This window comes from Benincasa hispida, chromosome 10 (genome assembly GCF_027475165.1).
Source record: "Benincasa hispida cultivar pf3 chromosome 10, pf3_genome.v1.1, whole genome shotgun sequence".
Taxonomy (NCBI): domain Eukaryota; kingdom Viridiplantae; phylum Streptophyta; class Magnoliopsida; order Cucurbitales; family Cucurbitaceae; genus Benincasa; species Benincasa hispida.
The window spans coordinates 48,747,207-48,765,590 of record NC_143487.1 but is presented as its reverse complement, the minus strand read 5'-3'; the positions used below and the strand labels follow the sequence as shown (position 1 = coordinate 48,765,590).

The window sequence follows — 18,384 nt, the reverse complement described above, 5'->3', positions numbered from 1 at the left end:
AGGGCATCCTATGCAATGAGTTTGCATAAGACTGAATCATGAAATAGTTACTTTTTACGTTCTAAATGCCGTTTTATGTATAAAACTGACTATTTCGTTAATTGATGACCTAAATAACTTAATCTTAATCCTGAGCTAATTATGAACTTCTGTTCACTCGGAATTATCCTTAGATCTGCATAGGTGAGAGCAGTTCATCATCGCTGGCCCAATAAGCCTCTCATTTCAAAGTGAAGATCAGGTGGATAGCTAGGAACATAGGGTGCAAGACAGAATTCACTCTTACCCGTTATAGGGATAGTAGATAGGTTATTCCCTTTAGTACTGAATCCAGGTCTTGAACAAGGGGCCCCACCCTCTCCTTGGCCTGAGAGGGGTTCGGTTTATAGGTTGGACTTTAAACCAATTGTTCATTAGAGGATTAGTGGAACTTAAGGAACAAGATGTAGTCTTGGGGGTAAAACAGTTTTTTATGACCCAGCCGATATTACGAAAAACCTGTGAAGGATTAGCTTACTGATTATGGTTATATCAGATGGACAGAAATATATCTACAGTGAGGGGAGTGCAACTACGGGACTTTAGTGGAATGACCCGTTAGTTAACAAATGTTGATTAATTAGGTCAAAGAATTTTATCGGTTAATCTCGAATTGTTGGAGCCCATGATCTGTAGGTCCATTAGGTTCCCCTATTAGCTCATATGGAATAAACTTTAAATAGTGTGATAGAATGATTCGAATTGTTCGAATTAGGTGAAGAGAGAGAAACCGACAAGTATATGTGATATAGTGGTCGACTTTTCAGTTTAGAGATACAGCTTTAATGTTTAAATGTGATTTAAATATCAAGAATATGAATACGTTCATATTCGGAAGCTCGAAAATGATGGAAATGGTCAAAGATGTAAAAAGTCAAAGAGTTGACTTTTGACTTTTAAAAGTCAAACTTTGACCGACCTTATATTCAAATGTGATTTGAATTTCGAGAAAATGAATGCGAATTCATGCTCGGGAGGTCAAAATTAGTCAACACGGAAAAATCATAAAAAATCAAAATGTTGACTTTTTGGTCAAAGTTTGACTTTGACAAAATGACTATTTTGCCCTTTGACTAAAGTTAGTGAGAAAATCCAAACTTTTGTTGGATAATTCCACTAACAAAATAGTGGGCTAGGTGTTGGCTTATAGTGGAGACATTAAGTCCACTAAGATAGTGAATTATAGGTATTAGGTTTTTATGGATTTAGTTCATGGAATTGTTGCATGGTTTTTTTTTTCTATAAATTAGGCTTTTCAATTTGGTTGAAAAACTTTTACCCATTTTGCCAAAATTGTTTTTTCAAATTTGGGCTGAAAAAAAACTTTTTTCTTTGAGAAAAATTCATAACCCAAAACCCAACCCAAAGATCCATTTCTTTTTCCATCTGTTTCTCTTTTTCGATTTTCTTCATCTATCAGGTCCCACAACCTGGTTCTGAGTCAGGTCAACTCTAGCGGTTGTCCGAAAGAGTTCGGGTCGAGATTCAGCGAGGAAAAGCAATTTTCGGGAGCTTCAAAGGTAAGTTAATTTACTGTTTTTTCCTTCATTTCGCATGCTAAATTCCTTTTGATTAAAAGCAATTAGAGTGTAATTAGATCCTTATTTTGCTGCGTATGTCCCGTGTTCCATCATGAAAGGGCAATGAACTCTGCTTTAGGAGTAGAAAGGGCTACTAGTGATTCTAAAGTAGCCTTCCAGCTTAGAACACACCTTTTATATAGGAAGATATACCCTGATAATGACCTCCTCTTGTCTAGATCTCCGACATAATATGAGTCAACATACCCAATCAGCTCTGGTTCACTGTCTGGAAGTTGTTGGTACATTAGTTTAGCATTAGAAGTACCCTTAAGATACCTCATTATCCACTTTGTTTCCTCCCAGTGCCTCTTACCCAGATTAGCTATGTATTTACTCACCAGGCTAGTAGCATAGGCAATGTTAGGTCTTGTAGACACCATTAGATACATTAAGCTTCCCACAACTTGGGAATAGGGGACTGTTGACATTATCTTTTAATGTTCAATATCTGATTCTCTGGGTGAATTTTCTGCTGAGAGTTTGAAATGGTTAGCTATAAGAGTTGATACTGATTTGGTCTCTGTCATTTGATACTTCTTTAACAATTTACTGCAATATTGTGACTGATCAATGTTTAGAATACTAGTTTTTCTGTTTCTAATAATGTCAATGCCTAGTATTCTTGTTGCATTTCCCATGTCTTTCATTTTGAACTCTGACTTGAGTAAATCTTTTACTTTATTTAGCTCTTTCATAGTTGCTCCTGATAAAAGCATGTCATCCACATATAGTAACAAGTAGATAGAATGAGTGTAGGAACCTGTGTTTATATAAACACAGTTGTCATAGGAGCTTTTATAAAAATCATTCTTTTGTACAAAATCACTAAACCTTCTGTTCCAGCATCTAGGGGACTGTTTGAGGCCGTAGATAAACTTTTTCAGTAGGAATACATAGTCTTCCTTCCCTCTGACCTCATACCCCTTTGGTTGGCTCATATAGATAACTTCCTCTAGGAAGCCATGTAGAAAAGCTATTTTAACGTCTAGTTGCTCCAGCTCTAGGTTATTTTGAGCCACGATAGACAACAATAATCTGATAGAAGTCTGCTTGACCACTGGAGAAAAAATCTCATTAAAATCAATACCCGACCTCTGTGTAAAACCCTTAGCGACCAACCTAGCTTTAATTCTAGGTCCTTGATCATTAAGGAAACCCTCCTTCAACTTGTACACCCATTTGGATGCAATTGGCTTCCATTCCTTTAGCAAAGGTGTAACCTCCCAAGTATTGTTTCTCTCTAGTGAATCAATCTCTTCATTCATAGCTTCTATCCACATTTTAGCTTTAGAACAACTCACTGATTCTTCAAAGATTGAGGGTTCTGACTCATTAGATAAATCATAAGTATTCAAAGCTAAGTAGTCTTCATACCTTGAGGGTGGCACAATGGTTCTTCTCTAACTATCTTTAGCTAGGCTGTACCCTCTCAAATCTGGTTCTTCTTGCTTGAGATCAATAGTGGCATCTTCTACTTCTTCTTCTAGATGAAGTAGTTAATCAAACAATGATTCAGAGCTTGAAGGATCAGAAGTAGGGATTAAAACTTCTCCACCTCAATTTTATCATTCTTCACTTAAGGTGCTGAAACAATAGGATTAGATCTCTACATATACATTTCATCTTCTCTGAAAACAACATCTCTGCTAGTGATGCATCTCTTCTCAGTAGGGTGCCACATTCTAAACCCCTTAACACCTTCTGTGAAGCCCAAAAACATACACTTCATAGCTCTGGCAGCCAATTTCCCTTTACTCTGATGAACAAAACCAGTGCAACCAAACACCCTTAGGTTATTCAAGTTAGAAGGCTGTTTGGTCTATCTTTCTTTAGGGGTTAGAAGATTAAGAGATGCATGAGGGCATCTGTTTAGTGTATAGACAGTGTATGAGGCTGCTTCTGCCCAAAATTTTTCAGGAAGTATAGCATCAGACAATAGGCTTCTTACTCTCTCCATTATTGTTCTGTTCAATCTCTCTGCCACCCCATTTTGCTGAGGTGTATACCTAACTGTCTCGTGTCTAGTTATACCATGTTGTCTACAAAAACATTGAACTCCTCTGCATAGTACTCAAGTCCATTATCAGTTCTTAGACACTTAATTTGACAGTTAGACATTTTTCAACCATGATCTTCCATTCTTTAGACTTTTCAAAAACTAAATCCTTAGATTTAAGGAAATAGATCCAACTTTTTCTTGAATAGTCATCAACAAAGGTTAAGAAATACCTGGCTCCACTTAAGGACTGAAAAGGTGAATGACCCCATAGGTTCGAATGCACATAGTCAAGGATGACCTTGGTTGTGTGCTGAGCCTTCACAAAACTCTGTCTAATAGCCTTTCCTATCACACAATGTTCACAAAAGGATAGGCTCTGATGAACTCCCTTAGGTAGAATTCCTTGGTTGGCAAGAGCTTGTAGACCTTTGACACTAATATGTGAGAGTCTTTTGTGCCAAAGATCTCCTTCAGTAGGCTACTTCTGAGTCACAATCAAAGCTGAGTGAACTTTATGAACTCCTTGAACAACATACACTCCATTAATTTTCACTTCTCTAAGGATAGGCTTACTGTTCTTCAAAACTTCACAGTAACCTTCATTGCCTCTATATTCACAGCCAATAGAATCAAACATACCTAGTGAAATTAGATTTCTCTTCAGCTTGGACACATGTCTGACATTCCTCAATAGCTTGACTGTTCCATCTTCTAGCTTTAGTGAGATTGAGCCAATCCCAACCACTGGACATGAGTTATTGTTTCCCATGTAGATAGATCCTCCATCCAACTCTCTGTATGTACTAAACCAATTTTTATGGGGTGTCATGTGGAAAGAACACCCTGAATCTAGAACCCAATCTAGGTTCTTATTAGCTTCTTCTTCTGCCTTACAATTGGAGGTAGCCAAAGTATCTGAATAAAGTAAGAGTCTTCACAAACTGAGGCTTCACTTGACTGATTAGTTTGGACTTTTGGTTATGGTTGTGATTACTTGTTTTTTGCTCATTCTTCCACTTCAAAGTTCTGCAATCTTTGATTAAATGTTCAATTTGTTTTACAATACTTACATCTAACCTTGAACTTTTCTTTCCCTTCTTCATTTGAGCTCTGTTTTCTTTTTTCCTTATTGTTCTGTTTTGACTTGCCCTTTACAAAGAAGCCCTCTGCACTAGGCTTGTCTTCCTTGCTAGTAATAAGCTCCATTTCTCTGATTTTGAGAGCATAAATTATGATATCAGTAGTTAAGGAATCTCTCCCATGTTTTAGGGCAGTCTTCACATCTTTATAAGAATCTGACAATGAGTTGAGAAGCACAAAAGCTTCATTATCTATCCCAATCTCTTCTCTTTGAGTCTTGAATTCAGTAGTTATCATCTTGAAATCATCTAGATTCTCTATTAAGGATTTAGAAGCACTCATCTTGAAGGTAAAGAACTTTTCCCTTAGGAAAAGTTTGTTGGGCAAATTTTTCGTCTCATATAGCTCATTCAATTTGCTCCACATCTTAAAAGCTATCTCTTGATCAATCACTTGCCTTAGGACACTGTCAGACAAGTTTAAAACCAGTGTTCCATGAGCAATTAGCTCCATGTTTTCTTTTTCTTCTTTTGTTGTAGTGCTTGGCAGCTTGGCTGGATCCTCTAGGGCTTTATGTGCCCTTTGTTGTCCCAAGATAGCCTTGATTTTGGCTTTCCACAAACCAAAATTGCCTTTCCCATCAAATTTCTCAATGTCATACCTTGCTATTACCATATCTGTTTCAAATTTCAACTGAAAGGCTCCAGGATTTTGCTTCTTTAGAATCTTGACTAATCTTGAAACTTTCTTGTAGTCTCTGATACCATTTGTTGGGCTTGATAAGAGAAATATGGGTTGAAGAACACACACGAAACTTGATCTTTTTGGGCTGAAGAATACTCAAGTCCTATACGAATACCAGATACCCCTTTTCTTATTCACACAATAATAAAACAATGTGTTAAAAGCACAATCCGTGTGATGAGAGATCTCGACCTTACACCTTGATGGCTGAGATTAGAACTTGGCACTTCTGCTGATTGTAGAACTCTAATGTCTATACTTTTCTTTTCTTTGTTGCAGAGAATAGAGAGAAAAGAAAAGAGAAAATCGAAGGGAGATGCTGTCGGAAATCGCAGGGGCGATGAGGCTTCAGTCGTCTAGGCGATGAGATGTAAAGATGGAAGTCGTTTAGACGATAAGGGAAGAGTCGTCTAGACGATGAAGACTTTACTGAAGATTGTCTAGACGATGGGGTTCAAGACGATGAGCGTCTACACGATAGGGGTGCCGAGGTAAATGATCGTTGGCTAAAAGCTACACGATCGATGGATCAAAGATATACGATAGAACAAGACGATCGGGAAAAAGATGAACACGATGGTTTACGTGGTTCGGCCAAGGACAGCCTACATCCACGAAGAAGCTGAGGGGAGTTTTTTTTATTAGGGAATCTTACAAGATTGCTACAAGATAAGTCTCAAGCTTTCTTGATCGCTCTGTACAATTTTTCTCTCACACTTTTACAAGTAGTTACACAGTGTATTTAAAGATAGCTTGAATGTAACAGATTTGTAATCACTTTGAAGTTGTTTTCACCTTTCTGTATTAACAGTATTTGAGTAGACAAGATTGACCCATAAGGAATGAATTCTCAAAGCTTTTAAGGACAGGCAAAAGAAAGCAGTGACCTGAGTAAATGAATTTAGAGTTGTGACTGCAAATCTAACATACTTCCATGTGGAAAAATGAGCTTGGTTTGCCTCGACGAGGTGCTCGATAATCGAATGTTGTGACAAAAGTCCTACAATATAGAGCTAAGTGGACCCATGGCTAGGGTCAGGAAGTGCCCAAGCTGAAAATTATATTATGTTCTATGAAGTGGGTCTCAAGTCAAGTCCAAGGTGAAGTGCAAGTAAGTCCATGTGGCATTGTGCAAGTTCAATATTCATCTGAAAGCATAAAAAATGGAATGGATCAGTTAACCAATTTTAAGAAGAAAAGTCAAGAAAAATTGCAACTTCTTTCCCATTGCTAATGATCCATGTCCCGAGTACATCAGCTTCTTGAAGTAGATGCAATGCAATTAACTTCATATGATAAACAAAAATATTAGCTAAAATCTCATTCTGATTTGTAGGTTTCGCAGTTAATCAACACTTAATATACTAGGTAAGGACCGAGGAGCTAAGAAGTACATATACGGATATGAGACACGGATATGAAACAACACAAACACGCTAATACCATTTTTTAAAAATCTAGGACACGACACAAAAATTACTCGTTTATTAAAATATATATCATTTTTATTTCAGAAGAAAATTCAAAGTATAGGTTGAATCATTTATATGCTTAAAAAATTAGTTTGATATATTTCACATTCCAAATTTATTATTATTATCATATATGTGTCTTTTTAGTCTACTCAACAAGTGTTCTATGCATATCTAACACATCTATTGCACTAACAAGTGTCCGGAACGTGTCTGATAAGTGTCGGAATGTCCAAGTGTCCGACACATGTCAGACACGGACATGCTAGTCAAACTAAAATGTCTGTACTTCTTAGCTGAGGAGTTTTAATAATTAGTATTAACATTTAATTATATAAATAATTCGATGGTTATGCCATTATTTGGTTGCTTCTGTACCAGAACATGGAGTTCAATGATGCAACAATTGGCTCCTCCATAGAAAGGAAGCCAAACAAGGATATTTTATACTTCCATTTTCAGTGTGATACATTCTATCTTGATTCATTTAATCCACTGTGTTAACAACTTTACTTGCACAATGGTTTGTAATGAATGGAACAACTTGGCCACAGCAGAACAGAATTTTGTGATACAAACAAATATAAACCACAGATTATGTGTGGAGGGTAGAATAGACAAAACCATGTGGAAGGGTCCACTCAAATACCCAACCACCATACTCCAATACCTTACTTATAGCTACTGGATAAGCAAGCATCATTCACCAGCATGAAGCTTTCTTCAAAACTTTATAAATATAAACATCATATGAGATTTCAAATACCATTTTCAATTGACTTTCTCTTCCTGTTGGATCGAAACCAATCCGATCGAAAAGTTTGGATCTTTTCATAAACTTTCATCTCAAACAAATGGGAATTCGGTTGCTATCTTTGGTTCCTCATCCCAAGAAAATCCTGAAGATTCAGTCAGGATTTGCCAAAAACCATTTGGATGTTCCAAAAGGGCATGTAGCAGTTTATGTGGGACTGATTCAAAGGAAACGGTTCGTGGTTCCGATATCTTACTTAAACCATCCGTCATTTCAGCAACTGCTCAGCCACGCAGAAGAAGAGTTTGGCTTCCATCATCCTCAAGGGGGCCTAACAATTCCTTGCAAAGAAGATGCCTTTACTGAACTCACTTCTAGATTGCAAGTATCTTGAAGGGTGAAGAACAAAGGGCAATCTGTCATTTTTTTTACCATTTTTTTCCCCAAAATTTTTCTATTCACTTGCCTTTTGACTTGCTAGAGAATATACTCCATTGTTAGCCTGTTAATGAGTGGCATTGTAAAGAAGCGTTTACCAAGAAAACTAGATGTGTATACATATATACAATAACAATTCAGAATCAACTTCTATGTAGCTATTCTTGAGTCTATTTATAGATCCTCAAAATTTTACTTTCATCACACGACATCTCTATCTTTTGTTGTTCCATCTCCTTCTCCTTATTCTTCTTATTGGTATACTTTGAATATGTTATCTAGCACTTTGAATTACCAAATATGAGGTCTCAGGCAATGTGTCCTGGTGGGGTTCGGGAGCAATGTCCCCTAAACCTAAGTTGTATTAGTATTTGTCATATTTACGTTATTTACAATTTTGACCCAGGGTTTAGAGAAGTGCGATATATTAACTCTCTAACTCTAGAGGCGATTCTGATATATAATATGATTCTCTCTAATAATAAAATTGCTCTCTCCCTACGCTCGTGGACATAGCTAACACTCTGTGTCGATTCTCTTTGCTTATTTTTATTTGTCAATTTCATAACACTTCTCTCCATATTTTACTAACCGGGCTGAACTCCTTGCAAGTAGAGATGAAATCTCTTCCAATAGGGTGGATTCAAGTCCATTTTTGTCATGTGAGGAGAGGAGAGAGTACAGAAAAGGAACAAACTTTTTAAAATGTGCTTAAGACGATCGATTATCAGAGACATTATAGAAGAAGTACCACAAAAGTTTCTTCCTAGATAGGATAATTGATGTGAAAAAAGATGTAACTTGAATCATGAATTAGGCTGATCCTTTCAATCTGGCAGCTGAAATCAAGTTGAAGTTCAATCAATAAGCTCTACAGCCTACTAAAAGCAATACAGGGCAGAAGCAAATTGATAGCTCCAGAGCTAATAACATGACCTGTTGCATTCCCAGAGTAATAAGTATTACAAACATCCACAATGACGTATAAATTTTTTCTTATGTTAATTGCGAAGTGCTTGTGTTAAATCACCTTAAGCTAGAAGATCACAGTAAATTTACTCCTTTATCAATATTGTTACGACAAACGAAAATCGATAAGCAAAGAATAAGAACAAAAAAAAATCAACACGAAGATTTATGTAATCTACTAGCAGTGTGTTAGCTACGTCTACAAACAGAAAGAGAGAGCACTTTTATTATTAGAGGAGAATATCAAATAATATAGATACAAAGGAGGCACTGATGGGATTAAAGGGTTTATATATAGCATCTCTCTAAATTCTAGGCCCTTGATATGTTGTACATTGGCTTCCAAGCTCAAAAAATAGCAATCTTGCTGGGATCATTTAGGTTTCATATAGAACAAAAAGACATAATTCTTAGGAAGAAGAAGCATTAGTGTCCTAAGGTTGATAGGACCCAAATAATATATCAACAATCCACTAGGATCTTCTCCTAAACAATCAACCAAGCAATTGTACTCCAAAAACCACAATTAATCACCAAATAATCACCAAACAATGAACTAATAATGGACAGCAACAAACCATAAAATTTTGGAAGACTAAAAGCAAAGAGCACACACAAATTATAAGTAAAAAACCCATTCAATGTAAAGAATAAAAACCACTTGTGAGGAGTCTACCCTTGTTAACTTCTCTTATTATAATAAAGTTTAGGGAAAAAGAACTCAAATTAGTCATATAAAGATTCACTACCCACCAACACTCTCATACATAAGAGATCAACACTAGAGATAAAAAGAATGAAAAATCATCCAGTTTTACAGGTTCTGTTTAGCAGCAATTACAGACAAACCAGAGCTCCAAACAAACATCCAAGTTCCAAACAAGACCCTATGTGTATTGAACAGACTGAACAAATTTCAGCACGATCCAACGGTTCAAACTCCGACAATCAACAACTTTGTGGAAGCTGTGCCTGAAAAAATCGAACTGCACAACTATCTATCTTCACAGTTATCTATCTCTCTCTGATTTTATGCTTCTTTTTTCACTCTCTTCCTCCTTAGGTCATACACTTATCACAAAAAAGAAAACCTAGGGCTTTCAAGATGGGTCAACCCAAAAATTAGCCCCAACTGGACCAAACATATTACCCAACATTATTTTGGACTCACAAAATACAAGTTTAAAAATAAAGATTTGCTTGTGCAATAAGTGGGCTGAACAGCCGCAACAAAGGTGACTTGAAACATAGAATTATAGGAGCCTGACAGTCTCCAAAACCAAACCCATGAATTTGGCCCATGAGAGAAGTCTTTATAATGAGCAGTGGCTCTTTATGGCTCTTGATATAATAGAGGATTGAGATGAGATGGGTAATGAAATTTTGTGTGTTCCACTTCACCCATTTAGCAATTACACAACAGCAAACATCAAGTAGAACCACCTAAATGACAAATCTTTCAGATTATAAACATCCTTCAGACATATATGTCATTTTCTGCTGATGATGCAAGATCCATCATGATATACACCACATATTTTTGGAGTAGTTCAATATTTCAACTCAATTCCAGTTCAATTGTCCTATTCTCAATACCTACTAACATTTTTAAGCCAGATAAAAATGTTTGAATATGACTTCATTTATTGGGACAAGTGGGTCCATATTAGCAAGAATTTGATCAAATTTGAAAGTGAGTGTACTTCAACCACTTAAGCAACCCATGTGAGTATTTGAAGAAGCAGGTTGTCCTAAACACCTATCTTCTATTCTCTGTTCTTATCTTTCTCCTCCTTTCTCCTATATATACATACCAAATATACAACTTATCTCCAACTGAAATCTTCTCACAAATTCTCATTCAAACAGTACAAATATCATTCAAAGTTCTTCATTGATCCTTCAGTTCGATCCAATTTCGACATGGGATTTCGTCTACCGTCTATTCTCTTTAGTGTCAAGCAAATTCTCAGAACACAGTCCATTTCAGGGAGATCTCAATCCAGTGTTCCTAAAGGTCACATCACAGTATACGTGGGAGAAATTCAGAGGACGCGGTTTTTGGTTCCGATATCTTACTTGAATCATCCTTCATTTTTAGACTTGCTAAGGAGGGCTGAAGAAGAGTTTGGATTCAGCCATCCTACAGGAGGCTTGACCATTCCCTGCAAAGAAGAAGCCTTCATTGATGTCACTTCTAGACTGCACACTTCATGAAAGCTTGAGAACAAAGAGCAATCCTCCTTGCAGTTTTGACAACTTTTTTCATTCTTTTTCTGTAGGAGATTGAGTTAAATGTTACTGCAAAGTAAAATTTGTATATGGTAGATGAAGTTAGATTTGAAATGGTGGAGAATTACATATCCACTTGTACATCAATGAAAAATATCAATTGCAGTGAAACTAAGATCTTCATTTTGCAAACAAAGGCTAGTAAAGAGCTAACTCTGCAACTAAGACAATTTGAGATATAATACTTTCATAAAGCAACCAAGAATTTTTATCAACTGAAACATTGATAATAAGCTTAGAGTTAAATCTTTGGCGTCTTATATGATAATCAGCTTTTGATTCTGGAAAATCATGTCAAGGACTAATCACATACGATAAAGCATGTTTTAAATCATCAATCAATCCAAAAACTTAAACCAATGGATTATGAAAATTTTAATATTATATCTATCATGCTGTTTTTTCAGCACTTAATATTATATCAATGGGTTATGGACTTTCATTGGGAAGGAGAAAAGTCCAGTTTTGTCATACAAGGAGAGAGTATAGAAAAAGGAACAATTTTATTCAGCAAGAAACACTGATCTTTTTGTGGACAGTAAAAAGCAAGACCAAATAGTTTCACGAAGACTCTCCAATTGGTTAGCGAAGGATTTGGATTTGAGGTAAACACTTTTTTTTTTAACAAGAAATGGAACTTTTTATTAAGTAAATGAAAAGAGGCTAATACTCAAAAATGCAAAATCCAGTGAGGAGTGAATTAAAAATCAATAAAAGAAACAAGAAGGACAAACAGCACAAAGAGGATAATCTATAAACAAGGGAAACATATTTTTATTAAATGGGAATTTTGTTATTAGAAACTGGAGATGTTGCACTGTTTGAGACATTGGTGAATCGCCAAATTTTGCACCCACAACAATGAATATAATATTTTCTTGACAAATTTCAAAACGTTTGAAAACTACGATCCTGTTTGGTAACCATTTTGTTTTTTGTTTTTGTTTTTAAAAATTAAGCCTATGGACACTACTTCCACCTCCAAATTTTTTTTCTTGTTATCTACTTTTCACCGATGGTTTAAAAAACTAAGCTAAATTTTGAGAACTAAAAAAAATAGCTTTCAAAAAGTTGTTTTTGTTTTTGGAATTTGGTTAAGAATTCAATCATTCTACTTAAGAAAGATGCAAATCATTGTAAGAAACGTGGAGGTAGAAGTAGTGTCCATAAGTTTAATTTTAAAAAACAAAAATAAAAAATCAAATGGTTATAAAACGGACCTACAATATTTAAAAATTCTCTCAGACTAGGGAGCTATAAGAAACTTATCTTCATTGACGAAGAATGATTCTTCCTAGCTACAAAAGTAGCAATCTAGTGAACACTAAGGCTTAAAATGGAACATAGAGGGACAAGATTGTCCCAATGCAAAAGTTTCAATCCACCAAAGTGAATGCATTATTCTCTAAGCACAACTTTAATAAGCAGTTAACAACCTCCTAAATCCAAACATAGACCAATGGCCTATGAGTCAATGATGTTGAGTTCGTGTTCTTATAGACCGCACTTGTTGGGTCTTTGACCCATCAGCTTAAGTTTTTGGGTTGATTGGTGATTTAACATGGTATCAGAGTAGGAAGTCTTGTATTTAAACCATTGTAATGTCATTTCCACCTCAATTAATATTGATTTCCATTTGTTGGATCTTCTACAAAATTTCAAGCCCACAAGCGAGGAGGAGTGTTAAGATGTTGATATAATTAAATTTACCACTACCCATCAACTTATGCTTTTGGGTCAATTGGTGATTTAACATATCTAAGTGTTGATATAATATTAAATTTACCTTCATCCATCAGGTTAAGTTTTTAGGTTAATCGGTGATTTAATGATTCTAATTGTTAAGAAATCGACAATAAAAGATAAAATAAAAACATAAACAATAGAAAACCAACACAGAGATTTACGTGATTCACAAACAGTGTATTAGTTATGTCTAGGGGCAGAGGGAAAGATATGAGATCAATTTATTATTATTAGAGAGAAATTATCCGATTATAGATTCAAAGGTACCGGTAGAATTAGAGAATTTATATAACGCACTACTTTAAACCCTAAGACCAAAATGGTAAATAACGAAACTATGTTTTGTCACTTGGGGCATCAGATAACCCATGCAAGACATTCCAAACTAATGAATGGCTCTATATATATAAATGAGGATTGAAATGGCATGATAAACCAATTGTTGTTGCTAAACAAGAGGCAGTTCCTTTGAAATGGATTTTGTATGTTGATAGGGGAGGCTCGAGATCATATGAAGCCTTAAGTAAAATTTTGATAGAGAGAACTTCATATAGAAAATATTATCTAAAATTTATTTTTCTTGCTTTTTGAGATCGAAAATTGTGTATTAAATTTTGATAATCTAAGTTCATTAATATATTATTTTCAATGGATAATATGACCGATCCATTTAATCTTTCTTGCGACATAGTTGACATAGTTCATCTTCTTGGATCATATATATTATATTCAGAATGTACCATACATGTCTCCTCATCATTACTTAGTATCATCATTGTTTTCTCTTTTTTCATTTTCCTCCCCGCTCTCTAGTTTTTTTTTTCATTAAGTTTATTTGATTACATGCTTCATTTTCAACCATATAATTATCTACTATTTTTGTTTCATCTTTCGATTCGTCTATACCTATCATTTCTTCTATTATTTCATCAGTTTTAATACTTTTACTTCCAATAATGAATTTATCGAGAACACCTTTTTGAGATTCAATAAATTTTTCTACTCTTTTTTTCTTCTTGAGCTTTTCATATCCAGATTCATATTTCCAAATAGACATATTGATATTCTAAGTATGCAAATATAAACAAATATTAGATGTGTTAAGGTATTGAACAATCAATAATATGAAATAATTTTTTTTTTTTTTAAAGAAAAGGTAAAATAATTTGAACCCAAAACTTGGAAGTAGCTAAATTGAGTTGAGGAAATGATTTCTATTTAGAAATTGATAATCAAACTTGGACTCGTGAAGCCACATAGAATATCGGTAAAACCCTGATAGTTGAGAGAGACTTAGAAAGGGAGAGAATTTAACTTAAAATGAATCTAACCTACCATATATAATATATTTATGATGGGAACTGAAAGGGTTTCAATTTGAGAAAAAATAAATAAAAAAATATGAAATATGAAAGGTCTTCAACTTTCCCAACGTAAACTTATGAGAATTTTGATGGAGTTATATTAATGGTCGAGATTTTTAAAGACAATTTGAAAGGAATTATCAATAAGAAGATAAAAGGTCAATAAATTTGGAATGTTAGCCAATCAAAATTGAGAAAGTTAAACTAAACTAAATAGATATCAATATTATAATACACACACATATATATATACACACACATATACATTTACATAGATATATGTATATGTATATGTATATAGATATATAAATCTATATATCTATCTATCTATCTATCTATATATATATATATGTACGTACGTACGTATGTATGTATGTATATATACTGCAACATGACCTTTGGGAACACCGGATTAACCTCGTGCAGAAGCAGACTGCATTTTCAAAATTTTCTTGGCACTAAAGAGAAGAGAAGATAGTCGAATTCCCATGTCTAAACTCTAAAATTTGTCTTTGAATAGTTGAGTCCTTGCAATGGATATGGAAAGTGTATAATGTACTGCTTGAATGAGAAAGTGTATTATAGGAAAAAGGAGAGGAGATGAGAACAAAGACTCGAAGATACATTTCGACGATGACCTACTTCATCAAGTGGTTGAAGTACAATTATTTTCAAATTTGGTCCACTATAGATTAAGCCGACCTATATGTTGAGATGAGAAGCACCTTGCCCACTTTAGTATTGCACAGAAAACATATATCATGTTACGTAATCGGCAATTAAAGAATACAAAAAACATAGAAAGAATAAACACACAGAAATACATAATTCACTGATAGTGTGTTAGCTACGTCCACGGGCCAGAGGGAGAATAGTATTATTAGAGAGAATGTTTTCTAAAAATACAAAACGACACCTCTGGGATTAGAGAGTTTATATAGCGCACTACTCTAAACTCTAGGGTCATAATCGTAAATAACTACAAATAAATAAATATGCTAAATACGAATTCTGAATAGGTTTTAAATGAGTATTCATACACTAATGTTATGTTTTAAATGAATGTTGAATGAGTGTTGATCAACTACTGATATACTAATAATATACTTGAAATTACATTTTGAATGAGTGTTGATATATTACTAACACACTACTAATATACTTGAATTATATTTTGATTGAGTATTGATTTACAATTGGTACACCAATGTTATACTTGAAATGGATTTAGAATGTAACAACTTGGCTCCCTAGGACTTAAACTAGGCCATTACTATAGACATGTTGAATATGACTTCATTTATTGGGACAAGAAGGTCCACAATATCAGAAGTTGGAGCAAATTTGAAAGTGATTATACTTCAACCACTCAAGTAACCCATGTGAGTAATTGATGAAGCAGGTTGGCTTTGAAATCTATATGTTATCTTTTGTTCTTATCTCTTCCTCCGTTCTCCTTCTATATATACACTCCAAACAAACAACTGATCTCCAAACTCAAATCTCTCATATATTCTCTTTCAAGTATAAGCACACTTCACCATTTCCAAATTCATATCAATAGCTCAATCATTCAATCAAATTCAGACATGGGAATTCGTTTGCCTTCAGTCATCCTCAGTGCCAAACAAATTCTCAAGATGAAGTCTGTTTCTACAAGATGTCAGTCTGATGTTCTAAAAGGTCGTATCCCAATGTACGTTGGAGAAAACCAAAGAAAGCAGTTTTCAGTTATGATTTTTTTACTTGAATCATCCTTCATTTGTGAACTTGCTTAATAGAGCTAAAGAAGAGTTTGGATTCAGTCATCCAACGTGTTATTCCAGATGACAAGATCTTCACGTTAATAATCACAATACACTCAGATATAACGGTTGATAACAATTCAAGAGTCAGGGGAGATAGAATATAGAAGCTTGAAAATCCTTGAATCATTTACCAAAAGGTTGCACAATCATATAGACGATGCACCAAGGACTAAATGATAGTTCAATTAAGTAAACGATAGGAGGAAGCTTTAGACGGTCGTATAGACGACAGTTGACTAAGCTAGACGATCGTATAAATGACAGCTGAAGAGCTAAACGATCGTATAGACGATTGAGTGCAGAGCTAAAAGATCGTGTACATGATGCGATAGGAACTACATGATTATGTAAACAATATTTTAGCAAAATCTAAACGATCATAGAGATAAGAAGAAAAGACACAGGAGTTTAAATGGTTCGGCCAAAGGCCTACGTCCACTGTGCAAATTGGGAGGTTCTCTTTTATTACTCTTCAAAGTACTACAGAATGAATATCTCGCTCTCTCACTTTCTTATTCACTCTTACATTAATCTCACATTTGATTTCGTTTATATATGTGCAGGTGATTCGGTCAACAATAAAGCTCTAGTGATTACAATACTTAACAGAAAGAGGACGACAACCGTTCAACTGCCAGCTACACTATTCTATTCCTTGATTTCGAGTCTTTCTATAACAATCTCCACCTTTGTAAGCATACAGAGTTCTTTCCCTCTTTGCTTCACTGAGTTGACTTGAGCTAACCTTTTTCAGGTAACTCAAACCCGAGAAGGTCCAAGCATCTACGAAGCTTGTTTAATGGAACAATTTTGGTTAGCATATCAGCTGCATTATAAATCTTCACAACCTCGACTTCCCCTTTCTCAATCTCTTGTCTGATGAAATGATATTTGATATCAATATGCTTGGATTTTCTGTGAAACTACTGATTCTTAGATAGATATATTGTGCTCTGGTTATCACAATAGATTCTAACTTTTGTTTGTGTTATGCCGAAATCGTTTAATAAACCTTTCAGCCACAAACCTTCCTTCATAGCCTTAGACAATGCGATGAACTCAGCCTCTGTTGTGGAAAGGGCCACAACAGGCTGCAAAGTAGCTTCCAACTTATCAAATTGTACCCCCCAGGAAAACATAGCCTGATGGGGAATGTCTTCTGTCCAAGTCCCCTGTATAGTCTGCATCTACATAACCATAAACTTCATCATTAGATGGCTCATTTTATCTATATAAGACTTTTGCCTCCTTGGATGAACATAGGCACCTTAGTATCCACTTGACTACCTCCCAATGTCTTCTACCAGGATTTGCCATGTATCTTCTGACCATATTTGTTGCGTAGCACATGTCTGGTCTTGTAGAAGTTATAAGATACATAAGAGATCCCACTGCTTGGGAATAAGGGACAACTTTCATATGGTTCAAATGCTCTCCATTTGTGCCCTTTGGACTATTGGCAACTGAAAGCTTGAGGTGAGGAGCAAGAGAAGTACCTACTGGCTTAGCATTCTCCATCTTGAACCTTTGTAATATCTGTTAACAATATTCAGATTGGCTAACAAGCAATCTGCCCTGTTTTCTGTCTTTTTCTATCTCAATGCCTAGGATTCTCCTTGACTCCCCCAGGTCTTTTATATCAAATTCTCTCTTAAGAAGCATTTTCACTTGCTTCAATTCTTTTTTGGATCTCCCAGCCAGCAGCATGTCATCTACATAGAGGAGTGGATAGACCAGTTCCTTGAAACTATTAGTATTTGTTTAGACACACCAATCAAATGAGCTCATTTTGAACCCCATCTTGGAGATCACCTCATCAAAACCTCTCATACCAGCGTCTCAGTGACTGTTTTAGGCCATATATGGACTTGTTCAACAAACACACAAGGTCTTCTTCTCCACTTTTAACATAGCCTTGAGGTTGTCTCATGTAAATTGTCTCATTCAACAGCCCATGTAGGAAGGTTTTCTTTACATCCAACTGGTCTAACTCCAAATATTTTTGCACAATTAAGGAAAGAAGCAACCAGATGGAAGTATGCTTCACAACTGGAGAAAACACCTCATTGTAGTCAATGCCTTCCTTTTGAGTGAAC

General features: G+C 35.2%; 1 protein-coding gene and 1 pseudogene across 1 annotated transcript; both read left to right on the top strand.

Moving 5' to 3' along the window:
* Nucleotides 1-7,612: 7,612 nt before the first annotated feature.
* LOC120087900 (auxin-responsive protein SAUR21-like) lies at nt 7,613-8,264 on the top strand. Its single transcript, XM_039044908.2, has one exon. The coding sequence runs from the start codon at nt 7,772-7,774 to the stop codon at nt 8,063-8,065; it is 294 nt and encodes a 97-aa protein (XP_038900836.1). The 5' UTR covers nt 7,613-7,771; the 3' UTR covers nt 8,066-8,264.
* A 2,579-nt stretch (nt 8,265-10,843) lies between these two features.
* On the top strand, nt 10,844-11,500 carry LOC120087899 (auxin-responsive protein SAUR23 pseudogene; annotated as a pseudogene).
* The last annotated feature ends 6,884 nt before the right edge of the window (nt 11,501-18,384 follow it).